General features: G+C 28.5%; 7 protein-coding genes across 7 annotated transcripts; all 7 read right to left on the reverse strand.

The window, feature by feature from the left end:
* Nucleotides 1-972: 972 nt before the first annotated feature.
* LOC123011551 lies at nt 973-2,082 on the reverse strand. The gene is made up of 2 exons (XM_044409043.1): nt 1,297-2,082; nt 973-1,242 (listed from the first exon to the last, which is right to left on the reverse strand). Exons 1-2 carry the CDS (start codon nt 2,080-2,082, stop codon nt 973-975), a joined length of 1,056 nt encoding a protein of 351 aa, XP_044264978.1.
* A 1,388-nt stretch (nt 2,083-3,470) lies between these two features.
* LOC123011744 lies at nt 3,471-4,595 on the reverse strand. The gene is made up of 2 exons (XM_044409337.1): nt 3,798-4,595; nt 3,471-3,743 (listed from the first exon to the last, which is right to left on the reverse strand). The coding sequence occupies exons 1-2, from the start codon at nt 4,593-4,595 to the stop codon at nt 3,471-3,473; spliced, it is 1,071 nt and encodes a 356-aa protein (XP_044265272.1).
* Nucleotides 4,596-6,113: 1,518 nt separating this feature from the next.
* LOC123011554 lies at nt 6,114-7,232 on the reverse strand. The gene is made up of 2 exons (XM_044409046.1): nt 6,438-7,232; nt 6,114-6,383 (listed from the first exon to the last, which is right to left on the reverse strand). Exons 1-2 carry the CDS (start codon nt 7,230-7,232, stop codon nt 6,114-6,116), a joined length of 1,065 nt encoding a protein of 354 aa, XP_044264981.1.
* A 555-nt stretch (nt 7,233-7,787) lies between these two features.
* Nucleotides 7,788-8,900, reverse strand: LOC123011745. Its single transcript, XM_044409338.1, has 2 exons — nt 8,103-8,900; nt 7,788-8,051 (listed from the first exon to the last, which is right to left on the reverse strand). The coding sequence occupies exons 1-2, from the start codon at nt 8,898-8,900 to the stop codon at nt 7,788-7,790; spliced, it is 1,062 nt and encodes a 353-aa protein (XP_044265273.1).
* Nucleotides 8,901-11,761: 2,861 nt separating this feature from the next.
* On the reverse strand, nt 11,762-12,872 carry LOC123011492. Its single transcript, XM_044408940.1, has 2 exons — nt 12,084-12,872; nt 11,762-12,031 (listed from the first exon to the last, which is right to left on the reverse strand). The coding sequence occupies exons 1-2, from the start codon at nt 12,870-12,872 to the stop codon at nt 11,762-11,764; spliced, it is 1,059 nt and encodes a 352-aa protein (XP_044264875.1).
* Nucleotides 12,873-14,217: 1,345 nt separating this feature from the next.
* LOC123011625 lies at nt 14,218-15,330 on the reverse strand. The gene is made up of 2 exons (XM_044409155.1): nt 14,542-15,330; nt 14,218-14,487 (listed from the first exon to the last, which is right to left on the reverse strand). The coding sequence occupies exons 1-2, from the start codon at nt 15,328-15,330 to the stop codon at nt 14,218-14,220; spliced, it is 1,059 nt and encodes a 352-aa protein (XP_044265090.1).
* Nucleotides 15,331-16,055: 725 nt separating this feature from the next.
* On the reverse strand, nt 16,056-18,843 carry LOC123011458. The gene is made up of 4 exons (XM_044408894.1): nt 18,079-18,843; nt 17,777-18,030; nt 16,692-17,013; nt 16,056-16,325 (listed from the first exon to the last, which is right to left on the reverse strand). The coding sequence occupies exons 1-4, from the start codon at nt 18,841-18,843 to the stop codon at nt 16,056-16,058; spliced, it is 1,611 nt and encodes a 536-aa protein (XP_044264829.1).
* Between the last annotated feature and the right edge of the window lie 55 nt (nt 18,844-18,898).

Consider the following 18,898-nt stretch of genomic DNA (forward strand, 5'->3'; position numbering starts at 1 on the left):
AATTGATAATGCTATTGTGAGTCAAATTAATTTTCCATTAACATCACGTGCAATATTCAATTAACATACTTGTAAAAGCTTTAAAAATTTTAATTTTCTGAAAAAATGTTTTATTAAAAATTATTTTTTTGTTTATTATATACGAATACATATGAAATTATCAAAATACACAAACTACTGATACAAAGTCACTTAATTATCAGAATAATAATAAGTTTATTGATCCAACAGAAGGTACACTCCAATTATAAGATAACAATAAATATAAAAGTACATAAATTACATCAATACTTACAAAAATTAAATAATACAAAAGAGCAAATTTCAACCATTATTCAGACGGTTTATGTAATCTGATTTTAATTTTATTGATGAAAACATTTAGTGACATATTGACTATACGGGTGACATGTTTTGGAGGTCACACAATTTTCTGGCTACCCGAATTTTTTTGTGTTACGCCACTGATTAAATTTGAACTTTTTTTTGAAACAAAAGAATAGTCACTACCCATATCTTTCACAGGAACAAAGATATTCAGGGTGGGTGGAAATTTCAACATCACTATTTGAAAAAAAAATATGCTTTGTGTTTGAAGTTTAAAGTACATATCTCACAAAACAAATAAGTAAAGACTAAAAAATAAAAAAAAGGTTTTATTTAAAAAAATATTTATTTTTCTATCAGAGAAGAACATTTTTGCTTAAGTTTTTTAAGTTTTTAAAAAATAAATAACGAGTGCAATACTCGTTTGGCGTTATGACCCCTCCCAAAACTTTTATAAATTTTGAAAACTTAAGTAGTAAGGAAAAATGTACTTGTATGATAGATTTTTTTTACTTTTTAGTATTTTTTTATACATTTTGTAATCAACAAAAATTTCATGGTATTGATTTCCACATTTGAAACGTTCCTTTCATTAATATCCTACAAATTCAAATTATTAAATTACAAACCTTTTTTTCATGCTAATTAATTGTACACGTTCTCAAATTGAATCACAACGATTAAAAAAGTAAACAAAGCATTAAGAACGCCAAGAATCGTGTTTCGATTTAGGTCGAAAAATCTAGCAGCTGTAAAGTGAGGAAAATTGTCGTTTATTACATTTATCAGCTTTCTTATTTCTTCAACTTCTTTTTCTTTATCAAAATTTACTGCAGTTTGATACGCTACCATTCGCATAGCTTTAACTCTTTGCTCTGTTAAGTCACAGATGAAAACTCCAAAAAATGTCCCGATCTTAAAATTTCAATAAATATAAGAATGAGTATTTAAGTATATTTCTAAACCAACCATGTGCCATGTAATAAACATTGAAACTAGCGGAAGTGAATTATACTTTCCGGAGAGTAAATAGTTCATAAATCCTAATAGTTGAAGAACAGTGAATCCCATCGATAGTAAGAAAAGCCAGCCAAAAGTTGTGTTGAAAATCTCTATACATTCTGCTAATGCACAAAAATTGCTCTTTAGTCTTTTGAAAGACAATTTATGTAATCGGTTAGGTTGCATCTTCCAAAGTTTGGACATAGTTTTGGATAAGTCATTGAATCCATTCAGAATCTGATTTAAAAATTCATAAATTAAATAGTAAACAATTAACTGAGCATAAAATTGAAAATATTCCACTGCATACAGTTTAAAGAATTCGACCCCCATTATTGGAACCACATTGTAAGTGTAGTACGTAAAGATTACTACGAAAACAACATTTGTTAAAAGAAAGGGTAAAAACCAAAATAAATCTCCCTTCTCATTTCTGTTTTTAAGAAATTTCAAAATATTGATAAATCTGTTCCACTGATGTCTCTTCGTGGCTGTTATTATAATTGTAGAAATATTAAGAACAAACAAAACTGTGTCCGTAGCTACTTGAATAGTGAGTACCACAGGCGTCAACTTTTCATACGAAACTTTTCTGTAAAAAGCTGAAATTGAGACTCCTGCAGTGAATAGTATTATCCAAAGTAGTGCATATGCTTTTGATGGAAACACAAGTCGATTTTTTTCTATCCTCGCAGGTGTAAGTGCTAGTAAACTTCCGATTTTGAAAACGAGATTTACTAGCCTTAATGACATGTCCTACTGAAAAAAAACAAGGGCAAAATTTTCAATATTATCATCTTCCTAAAAACAACTTGTTTAACCTGCCAAAATCAAGAAAAGTACGGCCAATAAATTCCACTGTCAATAGTTAAACTACGTTCGAAAAAGCCAATATTTTCCTCAAAAAGTGTGGATTCCAACACGTTTTTTATTGTGAGAAAAATACTATACAATTTACATTATTAGAATAATCGTAATGTATATCTTTAATATAATAAGTCAATATAATAGTACATTACAGTAATTAAAAAATATCGTTTTGACATAAAATCTTTAATCGCATCATCATCTATTATGTTCATTTAATACGTTCGATACGAGACATTATACCTACGTTAGATACCGACTCAAAATACAGTATGTCCCTGGATTTGAGTTTACAAGAGGAAAAAATTGTTATCTTTGATTTTACACCAAAACTGCAAAGGAAAAAAGTTGTTGCTTTACCTACTTGTAATTAAAACTTCATTATTCTAACCCAATAGAAAGAAAAGTTCATTTTTCTCTTGATTTTGGACTTGGAATTTTTCTCTGCTTTTTAAGTCCTATCACATTGGCGGATTTATTATTTTAACAATGATGTCACTTTGATAAATGAGTTTGCGCAAGCTAAATAACAAAAATGTTTGTGAAAAACATAATTTTGATAAACAGCAACTCAAAGAAACAGCTTTATGGTAAAAACCAAAGTTATTTTTAATAAGAACTATAGCTTGTTCCAAATCTGGTGGCGAACTGACGTTGTCAAAAATGACTGAATTTTGACACTAAACATATGTTTACTATTAAAAAAAATATTGTTCATAGGCGTCGTATGAAATAATATTTCAAAACCACTGTTATTCTTTAAAAAAATAATAAGTAGGTACTCGTACATAAGATGAAGACTGATGAACAAATTATTAAATTGTTAACGCATGAAAAGAATTTTCAAAAATGATTTTCCTAACAATCCTTGTCTTCTAAATTTTTAGAGAAAAAAAGTACGCCCATGTATTTTTTTATCTTAACCAAGTGGGAGCACTCCAAATGTCTTTTCTGTCACTGTCAGTTCGCCACCAAATATGGAATAAGCTCTATCATTATTTAATTAATAAATTAATTGTCAAAGTGATATATAGTTGTCAAATAATTAAAACCGCCAATGTGATAGGACCTAAAAAACAGAGAAAAATGAACTTTTCTTTTACAGATTTGCTGGTTTCAAGTAAAGGAAAAGCTTTTTTCCTTTGCAGTTTTGGCGTAAAATCAAAGATAAAAAATTTTGAGTCACCAACTGACGCAAAATCAACGAAATTTAAATATTTTCCTTTTTCTTTAAAAACAAAACTAAAAAAAAATTAAAAATGTAAACATCTACTTCAAGAAAAGCTTGAGTTTTCAAATTGAATCGCAACAATTAAAAATGTAAGAAGAGCATTAAGTATACCAAGAATCGTTTTTCTATTTAGATTGAAATATCTGGCTGCTGTAAAGTGAGGAAAAGTGTTGTTTATGACACCTAGAAGCAGTTTTATTTCTTCATATTCTTTTTCTCCTACACAATTTGCTGCAACTTCGTGCGCTACCATTTGCATGTTTTTAACTCTTTGTTCCACCAGATCACACAAAAAAACACTAATAAAAGTCCCGACCTAAAATTGAAGGAATGTTTATTCAAAAAAAAAAGAGAAACATCTCTGACTAACCATGTGCCAGGTAATCTGCATTATTTTGAATATGACAATTGAGACGGTGTTTTCTGCGATATTAGTGGCGGTCAAACTGTGCAAATATGCCAATTGTTGGAGAAAACAAAATAGTATCAACAATAATATTAACCAACCAAAAATATTGTTGAAAATATTTATACATTCTGACAATGCACAAAATTCCCTTTTTATACTCTTCAAAGTAAAACTATTTAGTCGATTAGATCGCACCTTCAAAAGTTTAATATTTTTGGACAGATTTTCAACTCCGTTCAGTATCAGTTTCAAAAATACATAAATCAAATAGTAAACAATAAATTGAGCATAAAATTGAAAATACTCCACTGCGTACATTTTGTAGTGTAGAACACCCAGCACTGAACTCCAAATATAAGTTTCGTAAATTTTGCTTAAAATGTACATAGTGATTGCTAAAAGAAAAGATAAAAACCAAAATTTTCTCTCGTTTTCTTGATTAATTTTAAGAGTTTTTAAAATCTTGATAAATTTTTGCCATTGACGCTTCTTCGTTGCTGTTATTGTAATAATGGAAATATTTAGAATTAACAAAACAACATCCGTAACTACTTGAAGGATAAGTTCTACCAAAGTCATTTCTTCGTAAAATGGTTTTCTATATATGCAGGAAATGGACACTCCTGCAGTGAATAATATTATCCAGAGTAGTGCATATATTTTTGATGGAAACCCAAGCCCATGTTTTTCTATCTTGGCAGGTGTAAGTGCTAGTAAACTTCCAAATTTGAAAACAAGATTTACTAACTTTAACGACATTTTGTTCAAAGTTTGTCTGAAAGAGAACAAGGGATGAGAACCTCTCTCTTGATGGCTTTGTTTTCAACATAATATAAATTTCAACATTTCTAAAAACCAGAAATGTGTAATTGTCAGTAACATTACGTTACGTTTTGTCATTAACATCACTCAACATAAATATTTAAGTAACATACTTATGCAGGATAACTGGATTCAGGGAGCTAACACAAATCGAAAATTAAGAGTAGAAAACTTTCCAGTTGTCGTTCGTTTTCGAGGTATTGATATAAATGTAAATAATCAATCTGATATGTAGTACCTACGGACGCTCCAATTAGTTGTGTAACATATATAGGTAATTTATTAGCTATTATTTATTTATTTATGGCGATGTATATAGCGTGCGCCAGAACTCCCCAGAGAAAAATGCCATATAAGGTGAGATACCAAGAACATGGAAAAAATGTTAAAAAATTCTATCTATAAAAATTTCGAAGTTATGAGAGTTTAAATTTTGCGCTTTGACTCTATTTATTTTTGTTGGAAGAATAATTTTACAAGTTTTTTTGCTAAAGGCTATTAGAAGAGGAAACAAAGAAGCTGTATCCTAAATTGTAACTCTCAAGACAATACAAGTTTTATAGTTTAAAACTCTAGTTGTCTTTATAACTAAAATAAGTACCTACAATTTCAGAAATATTTTATTAGTATCGACGTAATAACCACAGGTTTCTCAACAATAAATACTTACTACTAGAATTTCAATCAAAATTTTAAAATCTATAAAAGCTTTGTGAGTGGTGCAGCAATTGTGCAATACTTTTATAAATTTCAAAAACAGTAAAAAAACAGTAAGCAAAAATGTACTCTCTATGTTAGTAATATTTTTCTACTTTTTAATATTTTTTTAATAAAAGTTTATTTATAAAAAAATATTTTTTTATACTTTTATTAAACAAAAATTTCATGGCATGTAACATTGATTTTCACATTTGGGACGTTCCTTTCATTAATATCCTACAAATTCAAATTAACAATAACTTTATTTAACGGTAATATCCTTTACATTAAGTAATAATAAAATTATAATAGAAAACAAGCAACATATAAACATAATTAAAGAATACAAGATGACTAACTCAACGAAACTTTTAGAAAACGCTTGAAACTATTAAAAGATTTAAAATTAAAAAAGTCCAACTTGACACTGTACATGTTACAACTTCTTAAAAGATCATTTAGCGAAGAATTAAATAGATAATTATTATGTGCAAACGAAATTTTGAATAATTGGTTAGATCTGCTATTATACTGTGGAACGTGAAAATTAATTAAATTTAGTATTCAAAAATCATTAATCAAATTATTTAAAAGTTTATAAACAAAACATAAAGCCTGATATCTTCTTCTAATTTCAAGTGTAGAAAGAGACAAATAATTTAATAAAATATTGTAATCATCTTGGACATAATAAGGCAGCAACCATTTTATATATTTAAAAAACTTTAATTTAATTATTTTGTTTTTTCGTGCTAATTAATTGTACAAGTTTTCAAATTGAATCACAACAATTAAAAACGTAAAAAAAGCATTAAGAACGCCAAGAATCGTTTTTCGATTTAGGTCGAAATATCTAGCAGCTGTAAAGTGAGGAAAATTGTCGTTTATTACATTTATCAGCTTCTTTATTTCTTCAACTTCTTTTTCTCCATCAAAATTTGCTACAATTTGATACGCTACCATTCGCATAGCTTTAACTCTTTGCTCTGTTAAATCACAGATGAAAACCCCATTGAATGTCCCGACCTTAAAATTTAATTAAATATAAGAATGAGTACTTAAAAATATTTGAAAACCAACCAAATGCCATGTAATAAACATTATTTGGTACATAATTATCGCAATTGATTTTGGGTTTCCGGAGATTAAATACTGCATATATGTCAATACTTGAAGAGTAGTGAATCCCATCGAAAGTAAAAGAAGCCAGCCAAAAGTGTTGTTAAAAATTTCTACACATTCTGCTAATGCACAAAAATCACTCTTCAATTTTTTGAAAGACAATTTGTGTAATCGATTAGATCGCATCTTCAAAAGTTTGCACATAGTTTTGGATAAGTCATTGAATGCATTCAAAATCAGATTTAAAAATTCATAAATCAAATAGTAAACAATAAATTGAGCATAAAATTGAAAATATTCCACTGCATAATATTTAAAGAAATCGACACCCATTCTTTGAGCATAAATAGTAGTGTAGTACGTAAAGATTACTACGAAAACAACATTTGTTAAAAGAAAAGGTAAAAACCAAAATAAATCTCCCTTCTCATTGTTATTTTTAAGAAATTTCAAAATATTGATAAATCTGTTCCATTGATGTCTCTTCGTGGCTGTTATTATAATTGTAGAGATATTAAGAATAAACAAAACTGTGTCCGTAGCGACTTGAATAGTGAGTATCACAGGAGTGAACTTTTTATACGAAGCTTTTCGGTAAAAAGCTGAAATTGATACTCCTGCAGTGAATAGTATTATCCAGAGCAGTGCATATGTTTTTGATGGAAACACAAGTCCATTTTTTTCTATCTTGGCAGGTGTAAGTGCTAGTAAACTTCCAAATTTGAAAACAAGATTTACTAATTTTAATGACATTGTGTTCAAAATATGTCTGAAAGAGGACAAGGGACTAGAACCTCTGGCTTCTGGTTTTGATTTCAACATAACATAAATTTAAATATTTATTAAAACCAAAAATTTTATTGACAGTATTATTGATTTTTACATTAACAACACTCACAACTTGAATATTTTAATAATATAGTTGTATAAAAATGTGTGAAGCTTTTAAATTTATAATTTTCCAGAAAAAGTTTTGTTAATTTTTTTTGTTTATTGTATAATTAATTTTTGCTGTCGTTTAATGACATTTTTTTTAATTAAATCAAAAATCGAAACTGCCAAGTTCTTTTATTAAAATTGCTATGAATACATTTGCTAGGGGTGCCCACGTTAAGATTGCATGACATTTCCATTTAAAACATGTATTAGTTTGAATGCAATCTTTTAAATAAAATAACAAGATATCAACAATGAAGATTCGAAATTCTTTATCTTAATCATTTGATTAAGTCCATAAGTCCATTTGGACTTATTGTATCTACAAAAATACTATGGTACTTTAATAAGTTTTAGAGCTTTCAAATTGACTCAAAATGAATCAAATTGAATAGCAAAAATTAAAAACGTAATAAGAGCATTAAGTACACCAAGAATCGTTTTTCGATTTAAATCAAAAAATCTGGCGGCTGTAAAGTGAGGAAAAGTGTTGCTGATGACATCTACAAGCATTTTTATTTCTTCATATTCTTTTCCTCCTACAGAAATTGCTGCAATTTCGTGCGCTACCAATTGCATGTTATAAACTTTTTGTTCTATCAGATCACACAAAAAGACACCAATAAATGTCCCTACCTAAAATTGAAAAAATGTTTATTCAAAAAAATAGAGAAACATCTGACTAACCATGTGCCAAGTAACATGCGTTATTTTGAATATAACACCTAAGATGGTGTTTTCTGTCATATTAGTGACGGTCAAACTGTGCAAATAAGATAATTGTTGGAAAAAACAAAACTGTATCATCAATAATATTAACCAACCAAAAATATTGTTAAAAATATCTACACATTCTGCCAATGCACAAAATTCCTTTTTTATACTCTTCAAAGTAAAATTATTTAGTTGATTACATTGCACCTTCAAAAGATTAATATTCTTGGACAGATTTTCAACTCYGTTCARTATCAGYTTCAAAAATACATAAAYCAAATAGTARACAATAAACTGGGCAAAAGTTTGAAAATACTCCACTGCATACATTTTGTAGTGTTCGACACCAAATATTGAACCCAAAGCATAAGTTTCGTAAATTTTGTTTGAAACGTATATAGAGATTGTTAATAGAAAAGATAAAAACCAACATTTTCTTCCGTTCTCTTTKTCWATTTCAAGAGTTTCCAAAATGTTGATRAATTTTTGCCACTGACGCTTCTTCATTGCTGTTATTATAATAGWGGAAATATTTAGAATCAATAAAGAGACATCCGTAGCTACTTGAACCATAAGTAATATCGAAGGCATTTCTTCGTATGAAGGTTTTCTATAAACAGCGGAAACTGACACTCCTGCAGAGAATAGTATTATCCAGAGTAGTGAATATATTTTTGATGGAAACACAAGCCCATTTTGTTCTATCTTGGCAGGTGTAAGTGATAGTAAACTTCCAAATTTGAAAACAAGATTTACTAACTTTAACGACATTTTTTTCAAAGTCTGTCTGAAAGAGAACAAAGGTCGAGAACCTCTGAGTTGTGGCTTTGTTTTTAACATAACATAGATTTCAAAAATTGTTAAAAACATCACAAATGCTATTGTGGGTAAAATTAATTTTCCATTAACATCACTTTCAATATTCAATTAACATACTTGTATAAGCTTTTAAATTTTTAATTTTCTGAAAAAATGTTTTATTAAAAATATTTTTTTGTTTATTATATACGAATACATATGAAATTATCAAAATACACAAACTACTGATACAAAGTCACTTAATTATCAGAATAATAATAAGTTTATTGATCCAACAGAAGGTACACTTCAATTATAAGATAACAATAAATATAAAAGTACATAAATTATATCAATACTTACAAGAATTAAATAATACAAAAGAGCAAATTTCAACCATTATTCGGAGGGTCTATGTAATCTGATTTTAATTTTAGTGATGAAAACATTTAGTGACATATTAATTATATCAACATGTTTGTGTAACAAATTATAATTTGAACACACGACATACATACAGGGTGTTCGGTCCAAGTCGCCCCGTCTGATAACACCTAAACTTACTTCTTTTTTTCAAAAAGTAAATATTTAAGTAATAATATTCATTCTTGGCTTTCTTAATAAATGTATTAAATTTTTTTAGCACATTCGGTGTGGCCGGAAATGCTACCAAATTTAGTTTTTCAAATGGAACACCTATGTTTTTTTCCCCTAAACAAAATAATTGACATGAAAAATACTGTAAACCACTATTTATTACATTTTGCAATCAAAAAACATCTTAAATTTTAGAATTTCACAAGGAAATTGGTCGCGTAGCCTGATTTTTAATTTTAAAGGAAAGGTGTGAATAAAAAATGCTTGGATACAGTTTAATTGTTGGTTTGACAAATTTAATTTGTCAGTTTATGAGCGAGTTCTCTTGGATTTTCTTCGACTGATAACAGAACATTCAGATTTCTATTTTCTTGTTCTTCACAAAGAACCACAGGTTTTTTAGTTTTAAGAAGCGAAACTATTCGTCTCAGTTGTTTTTCAATTCGACTAAATTTTCAACGATTTGGGTGAATTCTATTTGAGTATTTTTCTCTATACTGTCTTTCAGCTTCCGCTCTATTTTTATTGCACTTAAAAAACACTTCAAACTGATCTGCCAATTTGTCGTAATTAATATCATCCATTATTAAAGATTTCAATAAGATTTATTGACAAATTAGGCTTTGTCAAACTAAGAATTAAACGGTATCCAAGCATATTGCTTTTTTCATGAATACCTTGACACATGGCCGTACCCAAGGGGGGGGTTTAGGGGGTTCAAACCCCCCCCGAAATGCTGAGCACTTTGTTATAAGTGTTAAAAATTTAGTTTCTTTGTTATTTCAATGAGTTGATTTTAAATTTTTGTGAATTAATTTTTCATGTGTTAATTATATAGTGTTTCATTTTTATTGTTAGGTACAAATTTAAATAGTTAATAGAATATTAAATTTTAAGATAAAAGTGTTTTGAAAAATGCTATGAAAAGGAGCTACACCCCCTAAAAAAGGTACGTTTTTTAAAGGGTTTTTCCTAATATTTCAGAATAGATAAAATTACAAAATTTGGTACCTTTATATGTACACCCAAACAAATGCCGAATAACAAAATTTTTAATCAGGGGCGTCCTAAACGGTAAAACAAATTTAATTTTTAATTTTTATGCTGTTTATGGTCTGTAACATAAATTTTTAAACCGATTTTTACAAAAAATCCGTAAATTGTATCGGAAAAACATAAAAGACCTTTTTTTATGAAAAACTATGAAATTTTGTTGCTGAAAGTGGCAAGAAACCACAGGCAAAATAGTTAGAGTAAATTTTTACCCTAATCCCATCTAGTTTACGAAGCACCTAATTAAAAAAAAATACATTTTATTTTTGTACTTGTTTAGGTGTATAAAAGTTATCATCTGTAGCAAATTATGAAATTTTTTTCTAAAATGATTTCGGAAATATTGAAAAATAAACTATTAAAAGACGCACCCCTTGCGTAGCATTTTTCGATATATGTTCATAAAAAAATTTTGTTTTAAAAATGAATATTCATCTCCTGTTTAAATTTGTAACAATAAAAAGTATTAAAAATTTATTTTATTTTTTGTTACTTTTGTGAGTTAATTTGATTTTTTTATGTTTAATTAGGATCTCTTATTTTAATTTAAAATAAAAACGTGTACTTAGAGATTTTTGATTTTTAGTCCGCCTTCTTTCATTTCATTTTCATGGGCCAACAAGAAACCCCCCCCCCCCCAAAATAAAATCCTGGTTACGGCCCTGCCTTGACAAGTAAAATCCGCCTACGTTGCAAAATTTGCAATAAAATTCAAAAATTTAAATTGTTTTCTGAGTGCATTATGTAAAGTAAAATGTAATAAATAGTGGTTTACCGTATCTTTCATGTCAATATTTTTGTTTCGAGGAAAAAAAAACATAGGTGTTCCATTTGAAAAACTAAATTTGGTAGCATTTCCGGCTACACCGGATGTGCGAAAAGAATTTGATGCATTTACCAAAAAAACGAGGAATGAATAGTATTATTTGAAAATTTAGTTTTTGAAAAAAACAATTAAGTTTAGGTGTTATCGGTCGGGGCGACTTTGACCGAACACCCTGTATATGTTGTCTTGAATTCGAAAAAGGATTATTGAAGCATGCAGACATTATACTATTTACATGTTGGACACTAAAGCACAAACACAAGACTAAGAAAAAACAGTCAGCTAAGAGCTGATTGAAAGGATAATGCCTTAAACAATAAATTAAGCATAAAATTTGTAGAAATCCTTAAATTACATTTCAAATTTGAATGTTTTCAAATTGGATCGCAACAATCAAAAACGTAAGCAGAGCATTAATTACACCAAGAATCGTTTTTCTATTTAGATCAAAAAATCTGGCTGCTGTAAAGTTAGGAAAACTGTGATTAATGGGATCTTCAAGAATTTTTATATCTTCATATTCTTTTCCTTCTGCACAATTTGCTGCAATTTGTTGCGCTTCCATTTGCATATTTTTAACTCTTTGTTGTATTAAATCACACAAGAATACACTAATAAATGTCCCGACCTTAAATTGAAGAAATCTTTATTAAAAACAAAAACAGAAACCTCCAACAAACCATATGCCAGGTAATATACATTATTCGAAATATAAGAATTGGTAATGGGTTTTGTAGCCCGACGATAAAATTGTGCAGATATGATAGTTGTTGGAGAAAACAAAATCCAATCAATAATAAGATTAACCAGCCAAAGATATTGTTGAAAATATCTATACATTCCTCCAATTCAAAAAAAATAATTTTTATTCTCTTCAAAGCAAAATTATTTAGTCGATTAGGTTGAATCTTCAAAAGCTTGATATTTTTTGATAGATTTTGGACTCTGTCCAGTATCATACATAATACATAAATCAAATAGTAAACAATAAACTGAGCATAAAATTGAAAATATTCCACTGCATAATATTTAAAGAAATCGACACCCATTCTTTGAGCAAAAATAGTAGTGTAGTACGTAAAGATTACTACGAAAACAACATTTGTTAAAAGAAAAGGTAAAAACCAAAATAAATCTCCCTTCTCATTGCTATTTTTAAGAAATTTTAAAATATTGATAAATCTGTTCCATTGATGTCTCTTCGTGGCTGTTATTATAATTGTAGAAATATTAAGAACAAACAAAAGTGTGTCTATAGCTACTCGAAGGGTGAGTATCACAGGAGTTAATTTTTCATAGATAGCTTTTCTGAAAAAAGCAGAAATTGACACTCCTGCAGAGAATAGTATTATCCAGAGCAGTGCATATATTTTTGATGGAAACGCAAGCCCATTTTGTTCTATCTTGGCAGGTGTAAGTGCTAATAAATTTCCAAATTTGAAACCAAGTTTTACTAATTTTAATGACATGTTGTAAATTCCTATTGAAAGAAAACGATGAGGTAATAAATATTAATATCACTTTAATAAGCAAATTGTTGCAAAACCATAACCAATTATTTTTGAATCAGAGCCCATCTCTGTAACCTGCTAAATTCAGAATGCTATAAACAATAAAATCCACTGTTAATAATGACAGGTTTTGAAAATATCAATATCATCCTCAAATTATATGTTTAAAGTTGCACGCACAAAATGACAAATGCATGTAATATATATAATTTCGAAATTTTTAGATTCCTAAAAGAGGTTTTGTTAATGATATATTTTGTTGAGTTATTAAATTATACTTTTAAAAAAAATGTCCGTCTTATCTTCATTGATAAAAATAATGCGACACCTACTTGCAACTTTTTCAACTAAAATTTAATTTCTTGTACTTTTAAAAACATTCATTACGTATTGCGAATATATTGTTTTAAATATGTAATACTTACTTACAGTTGTCAACAATGAAAACTTTTCACAAATCCCAATCAATATCAATATTTTAAATAAAAATTCTTTATGTTAAAAATATGACCAATTATTATTTTTGAATGGGAGCACATATCTGTAGCAGGAATGGTATAAGCAATAAAGTCCAATGACAATAATAATGATAGATTTTTAAATTACGTCCAAAAATGTCGATCTCATCTTCAAATTAAATATAATAATTAATAAATTAAATATAATGAAGTTGCATGCAGAAAATGACAAATGGAAATTCAGGAATAATTACAATGGGTATGTCGGGTGACATGTTTTGGGGGTCACAAAATTTTCTGGAAACTCGAATTTTTTGTGTTAGGCCACTGATTAAATTTCAAATTTTTTTGAAACAAAACTATAGTCACAACCCCTATTTTCCACAGGAACAAAGATACTAAGGGTGGGTGAAAATTTCAACATCATGCACTATTTGAGAAAAATAAATAATTTTTGTTTTTGTTTAAAATTTAAAGTACATATTTCACAAAACAAATTTTTTTTTTCTATCAAAGAAGAACATTTTTGCTTATTACTTAAGTTTTTTAAGTTTTTAAAATTCTAAAAGCTTTGGGGGTGGTCAGCAAAGCAAAATAACTGTGTAATGACCGCTCTTAAAGCTTTTGTAAATCTTGGAAACTTAAGCAGTAAGCAAAAAAGTTCTTTTTTTTGCTTTTTAGTATTTTTTTCTAATAAACGCTTTTTTCAAAAAACATTTTTTATACACTTTTTATTCAACAAAAATTTCATAGTAAGTAATATTGAGTTCCACATTTGGGGTGTCCCTTTCATTAATATCCTACAAATTCAAATTATTAAATTACAAAGGTTTTTTTCGTGCTAATTAATTGTACAAGTTTTCAAATTGAATCACAACAATTAAAAACGTAAAGAAAGCATTAAGAACGCCAAGAATCGTTTTTCGATTTAGGTCGAAAAATCTAGCAGCTGTAAAGTGAGGAAAATTGTCATTTATTACATTTATCAACTTTTTTATTTCTTCAACTTCTTCTTCTCCATCAAAATTTGCTGCAGTTTGATACGCGACCACTTGCATGGCTTTAACTCTTTGCTCTGTTAAATCACAGATGAAAACACCATTAAATGTCCCGACCTTAAAATTTCAATAAATAAAAGAATGAGTATTTAAAAATATTTCAAAGCCAACCCAATGCCATGTAATAACCATTATAATTAGTAGAAGTGAACTTCGCTTTCCGGAGATTAAATACTGCATATATTGTAATTGTCGAATAACAGTGTATCCCATCGAGAGTAAGAGAAGCCAGCCAAAAGTGTTGTTAAAAATTTCTACACATTCTGCTAATGCACAGAAATCGCTCTTCAGTTTTTTGAAAGACAGTTTGTTTAATCGGTTAGATTGCATCTTCAAAAGCTTGCACATAGTTTGGGATAAGTCAGTGAATCCATTCAAAATCAGATTTAAAAATTCATAAATCAAATAGTAAACAATAAACTGAGCATAAAATTGAAAATATTCCACTGCATAATATTTAAAGAAGAAATCGACACCCATTTTTTGAACATAAATAGTAGTGTAGTACGTAAAGATTACTACGAAAACAACATTTGTTAAAAGAAAAGGTAAAAACCAGAATAAATCTCCCTTCTCATTGCTATTTTTAAGAAATTTTAAAATATTGATAAACCTGTTCCAATGATGTCTCTTCGTGGCTGTTATTATAATTGTAGAAATATTAAGAACAAACAAAATTGTTTCTGTAGCTACTTTAATAATGAGTATCACAGGAGTCAACTTTTCATACGAAGATTTTCTGCCATAAGCTGAAATTGGCACTCCTGCAGAGAATAGTATTATCCAGAGTAGTGCATATGTTTTTGATGGAAACACAATCCCATTTTTTTCTATCTTGGCAGGTGTAAGTGCTAGTAAACTTCCAAATTTGAAAACTAGATTTACTAATTTTAATGACATGTTTTTAAAATTCCTATTGAAAGAAAACAAGGTAATAAATGTTATTATCACGTTTTTACACAAACTGTTGCAAAAATACGACGAATTATTTTTGAATCGGAGCACATATCTGTAACCTAGTAAATTCAAGAATAGTACAAACAATAGTCCAACATCAATAATAACAATACAATCAATTACGTTCGAAAATATCAATCTCATCTTCAAATTAAATATATGATAAAGTTGCATGCATAAAATGACAAATGGATGTAATCAATTGGTATGTAGGGTGATATGTTTTGTGGGTCACATAACTTTGTGTTTGAAATTTTAAAGGACTAAAAATGAAAAAAAGCTTTTATTGAAAAAAAAATTAAAATATATAATTTTTTTATCATTGTCTACTGCTTAAGATTTTCAAATTTTTAAAATTTATAAATTTTTGGGGTGGTCAACAAAGCAAAATAACTGTGCAATACTCGTATAGCGTTATGACTGCTCCCAAAGCTTTTATAAATTTTGAAAAGTTAAGTAGTAAGCAAAAATGTTCTTCTATGACATTTTTTTTTACTTTTTAGTATTTTTTTTATAAAAGCTTATTTAAAAAAAAACACTTTATTATACAATTTTTATTCAATAAAAATTTCATGGTATGTAACATTGATTTCTACATTTGTGACATCCCTTTTAATAATATCCTACAAATTCAAATTATTAAATTACAAACGTTACAAACGTGCTTATTAATTGTACACGTTATCAAATTGAATCACAACAATTAAAAATGTAAAGAAAGCATTAAGAACACCAAGAATCGTTTTTCGATTTAGGTCAAAATATCTAGCAGCTGTGAAGTGAGGAAAATTGTCGTTTATTACATTTATCAGCTTTTTTATTTCTTCAACTTCTCTTTCTCCATCAAAATTTGCTGCAGTTTGATACGCTACCATTCGCATGGTTTTAACTCTTTGCTCTGTTAAATCACAGATGAAAACACCATTAAATGTCCCGACCTTAAAATGTAATTAGATATAAGAATGAGTATTTGAAAATATTTGAAAACCAACCAAATGCCATGTAATAAACATTATTCGGTATAAAATTATCAGAAATGAATTTCGCTTTCCGGAGATTATATATTGCATATATGCCAATAGTTGAAGACCAGTGAATCCCATCGAGAGTAAGAAAAGCCAGCCAAGAGTGTTATTGAAAATGTCTATACATTCTGCTAATGCACAAAAATCGCTCTTCAGTCTTTTGAAAGACAATTTGTTTAATCGGTTAGACTGCATTTTCAAAAGTTTGCACATAGTTTTGGATAAGTCATTGAATCCATTCAGAATCAAATTCAAAAATTCAAAAATCAAATAGTAAACAATAAACTGAGCATAGAATTGAAAATATTCCACTGCATACAATTTGAAGAAATCAACACCCATTATTGGAGTCCAGATATAAGTGTAGTACGTAAAGATTACTACGAAAACAACATTTGTTAAAAGAAAAGGTAAAAACCAAAATAAATCTCCTTTCTCATTTCTGTTTTTAAGAAATTTCAAAATATTGATAAATCTGTTCCACTGATGTCTCTTCGTGGCTGTTATTATAATTGTAGAAATATTAAGAACAAACAAAACTGTATCCGTAGCTACTTGAATAGTGAGTATCACAGGAGTCAACTTTTCATACGAAGCTTTTCTGTAAAAAGCTGAAACTGACACTCCTGCAGAGAATAGTATTATCCAAAGTAGTGCATATGTTTTTGATGGAAACACAAGCCCATTTTTTTCTATCTTGGCAGGTGTAAGTGCTACTAGGCTTCCCATTTTAAAAACGAGATTTACTAGCCTTATTGACATCTCCTACTGACAAAAAAAAACAACTTGTTTAACCTACTAAAACCTAGAATAGTATAGACAATAAAATCCATTTTCAATAATTAAATTACGTTTGAAAAAATCAAAATTTTTCCTCAAATTATATATTTAAAAAGTAGCATGCACAAATGCATGTAATGTTGACATTGACAAAAAAGGTGCAATTAGATTCCAACACGTTTTTTATTATGGGAAAAATACTTTCAATTACATAATTACAACAATTGTCATATATCTTTAATATAGTAAATCAATATAATAGTTCATATAATAGTTCATTATAGTAATTAATAAATGTCGTTTTGAGATAAAATGTTTAATGTAGATAGACTTATGTAATGTACATACTATAAATCTATAAATTTCAAAAAGTTTTATAACAGTGATTCTCAAAACTTTTTTATATTATATTTTCGAAGGTGTAAATCCCTAATAAATAAAAAAATGTTTGATCGACTTTGAACGGTTAAACTATTTTCTTTTACTCCCAAAAACCCGGAAAATTTAACCAAATTTCGAAGAAATTTCAATTTGTGTGGTTGTAAACACTGTAATTTGGATCCAAAATCGTGATGTTTTCAAACTGAACCATAATAATCAGAAAAGTAACAACAGTATTCGAAACTCCGAGAATTGTCCTTCGATTAAGCCCAAAAAACCTAGCAGCTGTAAAATTAGGAGAATCAGCATTGATAACATTTAGAATTTTTTTTATTTCTCCCAATTCATTTTCTTTTCCTTTGATACAACTGGTTTCAATTTTGTACACCATCATTTGCATATTTCCAAATTCACGCATTATTGAATCACAAGTGAGAATTCCAGAAAACGTCCAAACCTAAAAAGAGTCTTTTAAATATGGCAAAAACACAAAAAAGTGACTAACTATGTGCCATAAAATAAACATTACGCTGTATGCCACCGTTTCAATAGTGTTTTTTGCTCCTATGACTATACCTTGGACATAAATTAAAATCTGAAGGGTCGTAAATGCGACCAGTAGTAAAATCAAAAACCCAAAAAGATTGTTGAAAACATCAACACAGTCCGCCAGGATGCAAATATCATTTTGAATGTTTCTCAACAAAGCGAAATTTTGCTTGGAAACAATTTTTGAAACGCTTTGGTATTTCTTAAGGAACATGTTTAAAATCACGTAAATAAAAAAGTATACAATAAATTGGGCATAAAACTGGAACCATTCAACTGCATACAGTTTGTAAAATGCCACTCCCATTATCCGTGTCCATATGAAAGTTTCGTAACTGTGAAATACCAGAAAAACGACATTTGCCATAACAAAAGGCAAAAACCAAAATGAATCCTTGTTATTACTGCTTTCTACCGTCTTTAAATTATTGATAAGTTGCATCCATTGTTGCCTCTTCTTTGCTGTTGTGATTATTGTGCAAATGTTAAGAGATAACAAAAGTAAGTCCAAAGATGTTTGAAGAACAAGTCGCATCGGGCTTAGATTTTGGTAAGACTCTTTTCTGTACATCCCCGAAATTGCCACTCCTGTAGTAAACAGGATAATCCAAAGTAGTGAATACGCCTTTGACGGAAACAAAACATTTTCGTTGACACAAATAGGCGTTAAGGCCATCAAACCTCCAAATTTAAAACTCAGATTTAATAATTTTATTGTCATGTTGCCAGTCTAGTAGAGGTTTTGGTAAAGAATTAGGGCAATCAATATTTAAACA

The sequence above is a fragment of the Tribolium madens genome, unplaced genomic scaffold, assembly GCF_015345945.1.
Source record: "Tribolium madens isolate multiple individuals breed KSU strain unplaced genomic scaffold, Tmad_KSU_1.1 Scaffold_91;HRSCAF=231;Tcas5.2_LG7, whole genome shotgun sequence".
NCBI classification, from domain to species: domain Eukaryota; kingdom Metazoa; phylum Arthropoda; class Insecta; order Coleoptera; family Tenebrionidae; genus Tribolium; species Tribolium madens.

What these genes read in the sequence shown, in the direction of transcription:
- LOC123011458 (XM_044408894.1), bottom strand. Translation starts at nt 18,843, where the DNA reads ATGACAATAAAATTATTAAATCTGAGTTTTAAATTTGGAGGTTTGATG. An exon ending in TGTTTATTTTATGGCACATA is followed by an intron (nt 18,031 to 18,078) that starts GTTAGTCACTTT and finishes GACTCTTTTTAG; the next exon opens with GTTTGGACGTTTTCTGGAAT. An exon ending in AATTCTATGCTCAGTTTATT is followed by an intron (nt 16,326 to 16,691) that starts GTTTACTATTTG and finishes TTACATTTTAAG; the next exon opens with GTCGGGACATTTAATGGTGT.
- LOC123011625 (XM_044409155.1), bottom strand. Translation starts at nt 15,330, where the DNA reads ATGTCATTAAAATTAGTAAATCTAGTTTTCAAATTTGGAAGTTTACTA. An exon ending in TGGTTATTACATGGCATTGG is followed by an intron (nt 14,488 to 14,541) that starts GTTGGCTTTGAA and finishes TGAAATTTTAAG; the next exon opens with GTCGGGACATTTAATGGTGT.
- LOC123011554 (XM_044409046.1), bottom strand. Translation starts at nt 7,232, where the DNA reads ATGTCATTAAAATTAGTAAATCTTGTTTTCAAATTTGGAAGTTTACTA. An exon ending in TGTTTATTACATGGCATTTG is followed by an intron (nt 6,384 to 6,437) that starts GTTGGTTTTCAA and finishes TTAAATTTTAAG; the next exon opens with GTCGGGACATTCAATGGGGT.
- LOC123011744 (XM_044409337.1), bottom strand. Translation starts at nt 4,595, where the DNA reads ATGTCGTTAAAGTTAGTAAATCTTGTTTTCAAATTTGGAAGTTTACTA. An exon ending in TGCAGATTACCTGGCACATG is followed by an intron (nt 3,744 to 3,797) that starts GTTAGTCAGAGA and finishes CTTCAATTTTAG; the next exon opens with GTCGGGACTTTTATTAGTGT.
- LOC123011551 (XM_044409043.1), bottom strand. Translation starts at nt 2,082, where the DNA reads ATGTCATTAAGGCTAGTAAATCTCGTTTTCAAAATCGGAAGTTTACTA. An exon ending in TGTTTATTACATGGCACATG is followed by an intron (nt 1,243 to 1,296) that starts GTTGGTTTAGAA and finishes TGAAATTTTAAG; the next exon opens with ATCGGGACATTTTTTGGAGT.
- LOC123011492 (XM_044408940.1), bottom strand. Translation starts at nt 12,872, where the DNA reads ATGTCATTAAAATTAGTAAAACTTGGTTTCAAATTTGGAAATTTATTA. An exon ending in TGTATATTACCTGGCATATG is followed by an intron (nt 12,032 to 12,083) that starts GTTTGTTGGAGG and finishes CTTCAATTTAAG; the next exon opens with GTCGGGACATTTATTAGTGT.